At 49.5% G+C, this 12864-nt stretch overlaps 2 protein-coding genes across 2 annotated transcripts; one reads left to right on the forward strand and one right to left on the reverse strand.

Annotated features, from left to right (window-relative positions):
* Positions 1-254: 254 nt before the first annotated feature.
* HOO65_010408 (Aquaporin-1) lies at positions 255-1289 on the reverse strand (the record flags this gene model as incomplete). The annotated part of the gene is made up of 2 exons (XM_071006019.1): positions 255-884; positions 1014-1289. The coding sequence occupies 2 exons, from the start codon at positions 1287-1289 to the stop codon at positions 255-257; spliced, it is 906 nt and encodes a 301-aa protein (XP_070862230.1).
* Positions 1290-9287: 7998 nt separating this feature from the next.
* HOO65_010409 (Bikaverin cluster transcription factor bik5) lies at positions 9288-12686 on the forward strand (the record flags this gene model as incomplete). The annotated part of the gene is made up of 2 exons (XM_071005340.1): positions 9288-10127; positions 10239-12686. The coding sequence occupies 2 exons, from the start codon at positions 9288-9290 to the stop codon at positions 12684-12686; spliced, it is 3288 nt and encodes a 1095-aa protein (XP_070862231.1).
* Positions 12687-12864: the final 178 nt, after the last annotated feature.

A 12864-nucleotide genomic window follows, 5' to 3' on the forward strand; every position in this document is an offset into this window, starting at 1 on the left:
TGGGCAAAAGAAGCAAGCATATATGGCTCTATAGGGAGAACCAACACACACCAAGACCAAATGCCTAGTCTGGAATCCAAAATAAATCCCTTAGAGCAGGAAAGAGCCAAGCCATTCCCAGACTGCTTTGCCATGTTGCGTGCATGTTGTGTAGCAAAGGCATAGAGCGTGGGCGGGTGGTGTGGGACAATTCACTCAAGTTCCACCGCTCGCCCTACATTCGCCCTCCACCAGAATTGCAGATTTTACTGCATTTATACGTCTTGCATGCCCATGTGGTTGCCAGCCATGGGGCGGGGTGCAGCACCGTCAGACGAAGTGGGAGGGCCGACTTTGTGGTGAACGTGATTACCGTGGATAAGCCACTGCTCTTGGAGAGAGTTCATCTCCCAATCGTAGCCATCCTGGCCGGGGTTTGCAGTACCGTATTCCAGAACGACCAAAACCTTGTAGACGACAAAAGCGAGCAGGGCGCCCATGAAAGGACCCAGCCAATAGATCCAATGGTAGCCGGGGAACTTATCAATGACGGCAGGGCCAAAGGCACGTGCAGGATTGATAGCGCAGCCGGTCAGGTAGACACCGACCGTGTGAGCTATGAAAACGCTCATTCCAACTCCAATAGGAGCCAAGAAGGTGGCCTTGTGCTTTTCGACGGCAAGGAAATAAACAACGATGACTAGCTGGGAAGTCAGGAACATCTCTAAGAAAAGGCCGCGGGTAATGCTAGTGCCAGCACCCAGCGTATTAGTAACTTTCAGAGGGCCGTCAAGCAAGGCATCGGCCATGCCAGCGGCAGCAATGCCAGCGACGATCTGTACCACCATGACGATAACGCAACGGAGGGGAGTGATGGCACCAATAAGCGCCAGAGCAAAAGAAACCTAAGCAGAGAGTCAGTAAATGGTTAGTGCCAAGGGTAGAGACATACAACCCAGCCACCGACTTCCAGGCAAACAAGGAAAGGTGAAAGAGCAAAAGAAAGCAGGAAAAGACAAAGAGTTGGCACATACAGCAGGGTTGAACATGCCGCCAGACAGCCTATAAAACACCCAAACGTTCACTGCTAGCGAAACACCGAAACAGCTGGAGATGTAAAGCAATGTGGGGACATTGGGAGTATCGTTGGCTCCGGGTGAGTTTGTGGAAGAGTTGAGAGCGTTTTGTGCACCACAGAAGGCCATGAATAGGAACATAAAGGTGCCGCAGAACTCAGCGATAGCGGCGACCAGCTCATTGCGAATTGAGTCCGATAGGCCTGAACGCCTGGTGGCAGGTGCAGCGGGCATTGTGAAGGATTATTTTAGAGGAGAAGAGGTATTACGCAGGAGAAAAGAGAAGGCAAAGAGAGAGATTAGACAAAAGGGCAGCTATAGCCGGTCCAGTATGGGGAGCGTGACAGGAAGAGAGAAGCAGAGAAGAGAAAGTGGTTAAGATTATATAGTAGTTCCCCCAGTCCGTATACAAATCGCGGCTTGTGGGACGAAGCAGTGGCTATGGGGATCAAGGCAGCTATAAGGGTGAATATGGGAATGGTGTCGAGGAAGAGAAAAGAGGGTGCCAAGGGGAGACTACTAAGCACTTCTTATACTCGCAGCTGCATTGGTACCAAGGAGGACCGGTGATTGTCTTGGCTACCATTATTTGCCTCCTGGACAGGTTCTGCAGTAGGTTGATAGACAAGCGAGCATCAGTGTCAGGCCATACGCACACACGCACACATGCATACAACCATATCTAGCTCATAGTGTACACCCGGCCTCATTCGTGACTCCATCTATGGCCTTCTAGCTTTTCCTCCTCGGCAACAAATGTATTAGTGCAAGCCAATCAGAAGCGGTGTCTAAACCTCTGCCTCTTTAGTGCTGAGTACTCCGTGCAAGGTCTGAGAAAGGACTGGCAAGAGCTGAAAGAGGAAGCCTGGATCTGTTGAGCGTGTTAGTTAGTTCTAGAGGCACATTGAGCCCTTGGAGCCCTTTGGGGTCAGTCGGAGTGATTCTTTAGGCCAAGGTTCAGATGGTGCATAGGAAATAGCTAACAAAACTAGCCGGTGCAAAATTTGACTTGATCTCAGCTGCAATTGTCAACGGAGAAAAGCATGTTTATTCAATTATTCGACTTTTTTGTCTTTTTTTTTCTGCTTGTTTTACTAGTGATATTAACTATCTAACACTTTTTAGCCTATCTACTTCCGTCCTGCTTGGCCAGAACTTCTCGCTTATAGCAGCACAATCTTTTTTCGTACATTTAATTCTTTCCTCGTCTCCCTTAGGTGCTAGCACAGCGTACCAGATTACGTTGTTTTCACTCTATTTGCCAAACACCCCCCCCCCCCCCGGGCTGGTGCAGCTCAGCCCAGCTATGCCTTAAACAGCGCCCGGGATAGCAGTCAAGATTTGTCTTGTACCCCCCACGATGCTAAAGGCGTTTCTGCTTCATCTACTACATCCAGTGCCGTGCTTGCTCCTCCCCAGCCAGTGCATCTCGCAGTGCTAAGCCGAGACACGCACAGCCAGAGCAAATCAAGTGAGGTGGAATCAAGAGAGGTGAAGGCGGGCAACGCCATGGGGCCCCGCACAGATGATGGCGCGCAAAGAAACCGCAGTTACATCTACAGCTGCTTATCGATGGTGGTGTTAGCGTTATTTGCGTGCTCCCTTGCCATTGTCTCTCCTTAAGATCATTTGGGGTCTAGATCCCAGTAGGTCGTGTTTATATTACGTGAACATAGAGGATTTGCTTTCGAATGGCACGCCCCATCTAAAGTAATGATGCCGAGTCGCAGAGCTGGGAGCCAGCATGTAGCATATTACATAAGTGAACTCCGGGCTGTGTGAGATGGCAACGGACGGCCGGGTTTGGCCTTGGGTTTGACCCTATCCCATCAGCTTACGTTCTGGCCTGTCAATCTGTCAAGGTAGAGCCTCCACAAAGGCAAGTTAATGTCCATGTTTTTTTGAGTTAAACTTCCACCCGCCAGTTTAGCCTGAGGCAAAGCAACTAGTCTGTCTCTACAACCATACAAGCTGGATAGGCGATTGCTAGTATCAGCGTCATAGAGCAGAGTCGGCTTTTTCTGGACAAGCCAAATCTTCAGCTTTATTGTATCCTTCAAGGGAATGCAGACCTAGTGACAGTTGTGTCTCCTTGACCGCAGAGGTGCTTTGGGTGGCAACACCAAAGACAAGGCTTCTTACTGCTGCTTTTCTTTTTAGTTCAGGCTAGCGATAACAGGAAGCAAGAGTCGGTCTAGAGAAGTCTAGCGCACATAAAACCGCGGAGCCCATCTTCAGCTGACGGTGGAAGACTAGCGGGTCACTTAGAGACAGCCACAGACACAGACACAGACACGGACACAGACACAGACCTAGACCTAGACACAGACAGACATAGACACACACACACACACCACACACACGAAGAGACGGTCAGAAGACAGAGAGGCTGTATGTCTGTCTTGGCGTGATTTGGTGTGGGTATGGACATTTCCCCCGCTAACTTTCCCAGCTATCAGTTATCTCGCCAACCATCCAGCCTGTGTACCTGCGAGCAATGAAAATAACGGAACAAGCCAAGGAGATCGGTTTGTTCCAAGGAAATACAAGTGCTTCAACCAGTTAATTCTCATAAGAACCTAAAGCAAACTCGAATGTGTAAAATAGAAAGAAACACTGCATGTGGAAGGAATGCATAGTAATTGTAACATTAGCAAGCCAATAAAAGAATGCGGAACAAAAGGGAGGGGGTCAGAGAACGAGATAGGGCAGACGCTATATCGTACCACAGAAGGCGGGGGGACAGAAACACCGAGACACGCATTTGAAGTATACGTGTTAAAACTTCGCGAGAGGGACTTGAAGAAACAAAGTAGGCGACAGGAGAGGGAAGTCATCCGCAGAACCTGTGCAACAGCCAGACCCACGATGTTATCGTTATTAAGGGTTAGGGCTTGCCACATGGACTGTACAGTGCATGCAATGCTCTTTTCTATTTCTCTTGTGCAAGTCACCCACGGTTGCGACAAGTTTCACCCACCGTTCTTAACAGATCATGAGACATAGGTCTAGTGTGACTCAAGCTACCCCCGGGTCAATCCCAATACCAGGCATTTATCGAGCTAGACAGTAAAGAGAAATGAATGTCGAAAGAAGACTGGGAAAGAGGAGCGGGAGGCAATGCGCTATGCGATCATGTCTTGTGTCTGATGCTGGGTTCCCTGGCTGGGGTTTCCTTGTGTGCAGCGTGTCGCTCAAAACTGCTGCTGGACCATTCGGCCAGTTGGTGATATGGCGCGCTGCTGTACCGACCGACCAACAGAGTTGTTCTTCTTCTCCTCGATGTTAGAAACGATCACGATCCCGTGAGGGCCTTGCTTGTTTATTGTCTGTGCTTCTGTGGCACAATGGCAAGAACAGGACGCGACAAGAAAGGGAAAAGATTGGCGGCGGCTGTCTGTGTTGAACAACATCCTTTGGCTGCGAGGAATGAGTCCTTGATTTTATTTTTATTTAATTCTTTTTTTTTCGTCGGGGACAAGCAGCATCTCCAACACCTCGAACGTTTCCTTTTTCGTTTATTTCTGCTGTTTGTTTTTTCAGCTGAAGGGAGAGAGACTCGACCCTCCGATTTCGTTTTCACGGAGACAAATTTCCGCGATGACGCTGAGTCCTCTCTCGAGTAGCGTAAAGTTGATGAATCCGAAGTGCGGCATTTGATTTGCTTCCCTCTCGGTTTTGTCTAGTCTTGTTCGTGATAGTGTGAATCAGGAGTCCCAAAAAGAAAAACCACTAATAAAGTAACGCCCCCCAGAGGAAAACAGCAAGAGAGCAAAAAAATACTTCTTGCGGCACTTCAAATGCCCACGGCCGGTCTTGTCTTGCCCGTCATACATCTGGCAAAAAAGAGAATAAGAAACAAAAAGAAAGTTCGCCGGGCCAATCTAGCTTCACACAAGGAATCGCATATACTCGGCATCTACTCGGGGAATAGGCTGAGAATAGATTCAAGAACGATACTGGCTGACTAATCTGTTCTGAGACTTGTTGATTACTGCCAAAGAAAAACGGCCGTGTACTTAAAAAGAGAGAGGCTAGAGTCAAGCAAGGTAAGGTTATGGCTGGGTAAGACAATGAGAATTCGCCCAGGTTCGACGTAGAAAGATGGCCTCGCATATACAGCCTAACCTTATCTCTTGCGTTCTCATCTTCGAAAGTATTTCTCTCGTTTCAGCCCAATTGGCTAGCTAGGTAAGCCTCTCTCTCTTTATCTTATGCGCTCTCTTGGGGAGAAAATGGGTTGGGCTTTTTCGTCGTACGTTGTTGTTGGTGGCCTTCTTCCACTTGACTCCCTTTGTACTATGCTTCTCCCTTCGGCCTAGTTGGTAGAGCAATAGGTGTCCGGTTCGATCTATTATTGTGCATCCAAGTGTTTGTGTAGTACAAAGCTTGGCTGCTTGTCGGCCGTGCTTCCTGAGGTAAATACTGATACTATAAGCCATATAGCATCAACCTAAAATTATACGTCATCGCTAGCTATCGCAGAGACGCAAAACACAGAAAGAGATAGCCTAACGGATGGGTAGGCACATGGACGACTGCTGCAAGGCTATCCAAGAGTCTGGTTGGCTGCATTTTCCTACAAGAGGAAAAAAGAAAAAAGAAAAGAGCAATAGAAGGCAAATTCTGGGCGGAAGTGGCGTGCTATCACCCATTACTAATCTATACAGCGCCATGTAACTTGTGCCTTATAACGTAGGTTGAGGATCTAGTCCTACCTTTTCCCGCAAAACCGGATATCCCAGTCAAGGGGCCGCATTATCCAATGTAGAGTCATCATATATGATAGACAAGCAGCAGACCAACATACGGGGTTGTATGCTAACTAACAGGGCGGTATTTACGTCACATTGTATCGACATTAGGACTGCGAGCAACGTAGAAAAAACGGATCTTGGGCTGGGAACTGAGGCTGAGATGCAGGGTTGCCGCATTGTTGTGCGGTTTTGTTCGGGAATAAGAGCGCCAGGTTAGTTAGTTGGTTGGTTAGTTTGCCGTTCAGTTGGCTGGTGTTGCATTTTGCAGATGAGAGAACCTAGATGCTCGTTGCATTAGCCGGCACGCTGTCAATGTGATTTGCAGCGACCAAAAGAAGGGGGTCTGTCTACTCACCAACCAGCGATAAGTGATTGGTGGGCATGGGGTTTCTAAAAAGACGAAGACTGCTGGTTGCCAGCGGAAAATTTTCAAGGGTCATGATCCAAGCTAACGGGGTTAGCAGAGGATCACCATTCGTCGCCCAATCTTCCACCTTTCACTGCTCCCCTAGGCGGATGGGATGGCATACAGAGAAAGAATGCCGTCCCCGTCGGCAAGTTGGCCTGGCAGTTTGCTCCCAATATTTCTGTCTTCGCCTTTATCCATCTTTATCTTAGCCTCGGGACTGACAGTTGGCCGTGGCTGTTTGGACCATTGGACTTTAGGGACTCCTCTTCCTCCGCTTCCTCCCTTCCTGTTCACCTAGACTTGGAGAAACAGACTAAGCCCAGCCCAAGCCCAGCCCCGAGTTCCGGACCAGCTTAGCTTGTAGATAGGACGAGGCTAGTAGACCTGTAATTGGCGGCTTGCACAGACCATCTATTACGGCGGCAGAATTCTCCGGGGGCCTATGCCACTAGAGAACTCGAGGCCCCTCCCCCAATTCTTACTAGGTAGACAATCAGTGGATTTTGCGGTAGACCAGGGCGGGGCGGGAGTGGACCACTGAGGACAGCCAAGGAAAGAGGAGATGGATAAGACACGTTAGGAGAAAGAACTTTTTAGAGAGGCGCATGCTTGGGGGTAGAAGCGTTTGTTTACCTGTCTTTGCCATGTATGCATGGCCATGTTCGTGCGCATGTGCAGTGCATGCATTACATTGCATATTCACAAAGAAGAAACAAAGGACCAACCAGCATCCCAAGAAATGTGAGTAAATGAACAAATGCCTGGGTCTGATGTTGAATGGCCGCAAAGCCCATGCAGAAATAGATGCAGAGCCATCCAAACCATGTAAGGCTAGCGCAAGGCTAGTGCAACACAAGGCCTGTGCTGTAGGCTTTGATTGGGCTGGCTGTTTGCTATTTTCTCGACTGCTGCAGGATTAGTCATCCAAATGTGTTAGCGGGGTTGCCGTCATTAGGCAAACGAGCTGTTGGTGATCAGCGCATCAAGAAAGGAAGGAGGAGAAGGAGGAGAAGGAGGAGAAGGAGGATGGGGGAAAAGGAAGGAAGGACAGGGAAGGAAGGCGACCTCTATACTACATGCTACTCTCCGTAATGCAATAGTATAGTTAGTGCGTATGTACCTTCCATACAACCTCGACCTTGGCGGTGGGTCCTTGCAGTTGCGAGTTGTAGTTGCAGCTGCAGCGGTCAAAGCCCCCAACACCCGAATTCCTGACAGGAAGACCTAGCGGCATTGGAACAGGCTAGACTGGGATTTTAGGCATGTAATGTACTTTTTGTCTTTTGTTTTTGCTTTAATATTTGTTTTTCTTTTTTTGTCCTTTCCTCACTGCTTTGACAAGGCCTTTTGCCTTCTTCCTTCTGTACTGGGACGCCCGTCCGGCTTCCCTGGTTGCCAGAACTTGCTTTTGCCGTTCAACAGCTGCTAGTTCCCAGAGTAGTGGAACCTTTTCTCTCATGGCCGGCTGCCGGAGAGTTTCCTCTTCAAGCTCACACGCCGCGTTCAGTAAGAACGTCCGATTATCTGGCCAGGGCGAGTGCACTGCAAAAACAAGGTTTGCGACCAAAATGGGGGTTCTTTGTTCTTGCTCTTGTCCTTGCTCTTGTTTTGTTCTTGCAGGGTTTGTGGGGCAGTAACTACTATATCTTGTTTGGATATGAGCACTGCGAGAACGGGGAAGGGGCAAGGGACCAACCAGTACGTATAGAAGCCTCTCTCTAATATGAGAAGGCAGTAGGGAGAAGAAAAGAGCGGAAGGTGATGGATACCCACAGACACCAAAAGGTACAGATATACAAGGCAGCTGTTTTCTCGCTGATTTCCCTATCTCCGCACCACCCAAGCACTTAGGAAAGAACATGCGTCACTTGTAATTTTTGTCCCTTGGGTTTTAATAGGTTAGTTATCTCTCTCACTTCTCTAGTCTACGCCAGTTAACCTCATCGACTCGCCAACTCACTAATAGAGAACCGCTTTTCCTTTTCCTTTTTGCTTTTTTTTTTTTTAACCTCTGCTTTCCCCCTTCTCGCTCCGCCTTGCCGCTAAAAATCGCAGCAGCAAGGCAAAGCAAAACGGCAAATCTTCCCCTGCGATTTGATTTTCGCAGCAAAACTTCCATTCCAGTGCTTTCCTCTCTTACGCCCATTCTGCGGTTCTTTCCTTTTTTGCAGCTCAAATTTTGTGACCACATCATCGCTTCTATCTGTCTCTTTCCGCTTGCGTCGTTTTCCCTGTGAACCTACTTTGACTTTCCTTGTGTTGCGTTGTGCTGCGTTGCTTGGCAGACGCTACTTTCTCTCTTGCATTCTATCAACTTCCGAGTCTCGGTCGCCAGCAAACAGCCTACGGCTTCCCAGTTGACGTGATCTTTCCGCCCCAGTGTCTGGCTTTCTTGGTGGCTCTTTTTCCCTCCTGTGTCAATCCCTCCCCATCAGTCCCTCGGTCCCTGCCTCCTTGGCTGGCTATTGCCACCATCTTCGATTCACTCTTTGCCCTGTCTCCTCATTCATACCTCATCGCTCTTCTCCCTCCTTTGCTGCATCAGAGCCTAGCCACGGAGTCTCAACCTCAGTCTCATATCCACACCTTCTCCTGCCTTGGCAGCCCATTTGCTCCCTAGTACGAAGCCTGCCCGCGAAGGTCAATGCTCGCCTTGGCTTGCTTTGCCTTGCCTTGTTGCGCTCCCTCTACTCGAGTCCAGCCTTGACAATACCAATCGAGTCTAACTTCGAGTATTGGCTTTTCTTGTATCAATCCTGCCCACTATTTCTCTTTCCTTTACTGCGGTGGTTTCCCTGATTCATAAGCATCCAGTCTTGTCCCATCGCATATACGTACAGGTCTTGGTTTTTTTTTCATCCTTATTCTTATCCTTATTTTTTATTATTTTTTTTTCCCGCTTTTCATTTTACTCCTTGCTTACCTGCACCTTGTCGTTCGCTGAGATCATAGACACACAACAATCTTGCTCGCTACAAGGCGAAACATTTCTCCTTCCCTCTTGTCCCCTTCCCCTTCCCCCTCCCCCTCTCTCCCCCTCCCCTCTTTTCCCTCTTGTCATCTTCCATGTCCCATACATCACACCCACACCCCACGGCGCCTTCTGATGCCGGCTCATCTATTGCCGGGCTGTCTCCTGCCCCAGATTCTGCTCCAAACCCAGACTTGATCCCTCCTCCCTCTACTTCGTCATCCACTCCTGCCCCTGCTCCTGCTTCCACTCCCGCTCCTCCTTCCGCCTCCGCTTCCGCCGATGCCCCCGCTACGGCCAATGTCGCCCCTCCCGCCGCTTCATCGCGCCCTGGTGTCACTATCCTAGCCCCCGGAGAAGAACCCCCTGCTTCTCTATTGGCTTCTCTCTCGTCTGAGCTGAATCCTCGAAGTTGTATCACATGTCGTCGCAGAAAAGTGCGGTGTGACAAGTTCATGCCATGCTCCAATTGTCGGCGCAACCAAATCCAATGCGTGTTTCCCGCCCCTGGAAGGGCTCCTCGACGGCCCCGTTTGAAAGATCCAAATGCGCCCATCAAGAATCCCAGCGAGCGCGAGGCCCAATTACTCAAGCGCCTGCGCAAGCTCGAGAGTGTCGTCGAGGAACTCAGCGGCCAGCTAGATGCCGAGAACTTGAGTAGACAAAGCGTTGGTGGCTCTCCAGACACTGCCCCAGGTCCAAACAGCCCTAACCAGGGCCTGGCGTCACCAGTCCACGGTACTCCCGGATCCGTTTGCTCGGCAAGAGATGAAAGCACTACAAGGAATGCCCCCAGGCGGTCTAGAGTAGAAGATGCTGCAGAAGGTTCCGGAAAAGATTCAACCCTCAACAACAAGTTTGGCCGTCTCGTGCTTAGTGATAAAGCTAAGGGGCAATATGTCGCAAACGCATTCTGGTCAAAGTTGACACAGCAGGTAAACAAAAAATCGCTTCCCATTTTCTGCTTTTATTCTTTAACAAGCACTTGCTGCGATGCCCCATGTATTTGCCACAGCAAATAATAACCCGTGAAATTTGCCATCTAGATCGACGAAATTCGTCACGACGCTCATTCTTTGTCAGAAGATTCAGAGTATTCCGACGGAGGAACCCCCGAATCGTTCCACAACTCCATTGCCAGCGGCACAGATAATCATGACGGCTTCTTTTTTGGCTACCGCTCTTCTACTGTTGATCTCTCCAAGCTCCGTCCGCGGGCCTCAGATATCCCTTTTTTGTGGAAGACATACTGCACCAATGTTGAGCCTGTCGTCAAAGTTATCCATGTTCCTACCTGGTCTGTTGTCATCAACCAGGTCCAGATGGGGAACACAGCCATCCCTATTCAGAAAGAAGCCATGCTCTTCGCCTTCTACTTTGCTGCCATAACGTCTTTGGAAGATGAAGAGATTGAAAAACGGTTCAATGCTAGCAAGGAGCGTTTGTTGAATCAATACCGGTTTGCCTTCGAGCAGTCTCTGGCTAAAGCTGAGTTTCTTACTGTTCCCGATCTGACGATTATTAACGCACTTGCTCTATTTCTTACGGTGGTCAGAACGTCAGATGATTCCCGATATTGCTGGACCATGACTGCCGTAGCTGTTAGGCTCGCTGAGGCCCTGGGCCTACAGCGGGATGGAACTAACTTCAATTTGTCCCCATACGAAGTGGAAATGCGTCGCCGCATTTGGTGGACTATCTGCGCGTTTGACTTGCGCGCTTCCGAAGAAAGTGGTACAGACTCATCCGCTCTTGTCTTCAATTGTGATACCAAGATGCCTGCCAATATAAATGATGTTGACTTTGGACCCGAATCCAGCGAGATTGTGCCCTGTCAAGGCACAACAGATATATCTCTGGTCTTGGTGCGCCATGAGATCACCAAACTCTGCCGGAGAATGATTGCCATGAGTGATAGGGCGCCAGTTCTTGGCCAGCCTAACGCACTGCAGAGCATCAGAGAACGCGAAGAGACGCTTGTTGAAATGCATCGCCACATTGAGACCACCTACCTTCAATGTCCCGAGATGGAAACAAATTCATGCCTTATTCTAGCTGCTATGATTGTGCGAGTTGTTGTTGCCAAGATGTCGCTTGTTATATATCAGCCACTATTACTGAGTGGAAGTGTCAACAGCAAGACAAAGGGGCCTATTTCCAAGGACTCCAAACACTCAGAATACAACGATCGTGTCTATATGGCGGCGGTCGAGATCATTGAGTGCAATGTTAAACTTCATACCCAGGAGCGGTTCCGTCAGTGGCGCTGGCTATTTGCCACCTACACGCAGTGGCACGCAATTGCTTTTGTCCTGATGGAAGTGAGCCACAGGCCGTGGAGTGCCAATATGGAACGGGGCTGGGACATTGTCACTAGGGCCTTAAACCAGAAAGAAGTCCAGGAGTTTGCTAAGAAGCCTAATCATATGACGGTGTGGCTTCCCCTGCGCAAGCTCATTGCAAAGGCCTCACGAAATCGGAATGCAGAGATCGAAAGGCTGAAGGCCAATCCTATGGAGGTTAGGAAGCTTGATATGGAAGACCGCATGATTTCGTCACAAAGGTACATTCCACTCTCTAAGGACCTGCATTATGAGCTTGCTGAGTTGCGTGAAAGGTGGCTCACCCTCGTGGGTGCAAATTCTGGCAGCATGATTGCTACCCCGCCCACGTCAAATAGCCAGACGCCCCCAATAGCGTTGACGCATTCCGTTTTGCAAAGCATGCAGCAGGCGTATGCTTCAAATGATCAACCCGTTGCAGGCCCTATGGCACCTAAGCAATCGCATGATCCGCCTTCTGATATTCTGAATTCTATACGGCAGCCACCACCACCGCCGCAACAACAACAACAGCAGCAGCAGCAACAGCAACAGCAGCAGCAACAGCAGCAACAGCAGCAACAGCAGCAGCAGCAGCAGCAACAACAACAACAGCAGCAACAACAACAACAACAGCAACAACAACAGCAACAACAACAACAGCAGCAGCAGCAGCCAATTGGGCTCAACATCATGATGAACCAGCCTATGAGTACAATGGTCCTATGGAACCTCATCGACCAGAATTCGCAGCCAGGAATGATGGGTAACATGCAGATGGCACCGCATGACAGCCCCATGCCCATCCCCCCTGGTAATCAGGCTATGCATCGCGCTGCAGCCCCGCCTGTCGTGCCCTCACACATGCAGCCACATCAGCACCAAGACGACCAACGGCAATCGCCACACATACACGGTGCTCCGCCCAATGACCAACAGGGATTCGGGACTTGGGAGTGGTCAAACAATTACCCATTACCCGCAACTGCACCTAATGTCGCCCCGACACCAGGAGTTCCAACGGGCGGCGTTAATGTTGGCGGCATGTTTATTAGCGACGACCACGGCATGGAAGTCGATGAGGAGTTTAACTGGGAGTCATGGGAGGAGACGATACGGAACTTAAATGCACCACAAGGGTTGTTCAATACACAACCACCAGGACTGCAGTAAGGGAGCTTGACTAGTAGAGGACATTGCAGGTTAGTTATCGCGCTTGGCACCAAGCCTTTGGCTAACGTCATGTACAAATACATATTATATGAATGATAAATGATAGTTAAATCATCGCTACGGATGTGGCTTGTCAACTGACTCAGCTGTAACGATTTGGCCCCACCTGCTGCCTAAA

This window comes from Ceratocystis lukuohia (assembly GCF_044167205.1).
Source record: "Ceratocystis lukuohia strain C4212 chromosome Unknown Supercontig1_pilon, whole genome shotgun sequence".
Lineage (NCBI taxonomy): Eukaryota > Fungi > Ascomycota > Sordariomycetes > Microascales > Ceratocystidaceae > Ceratocystis > Ceratocystis lukuohia.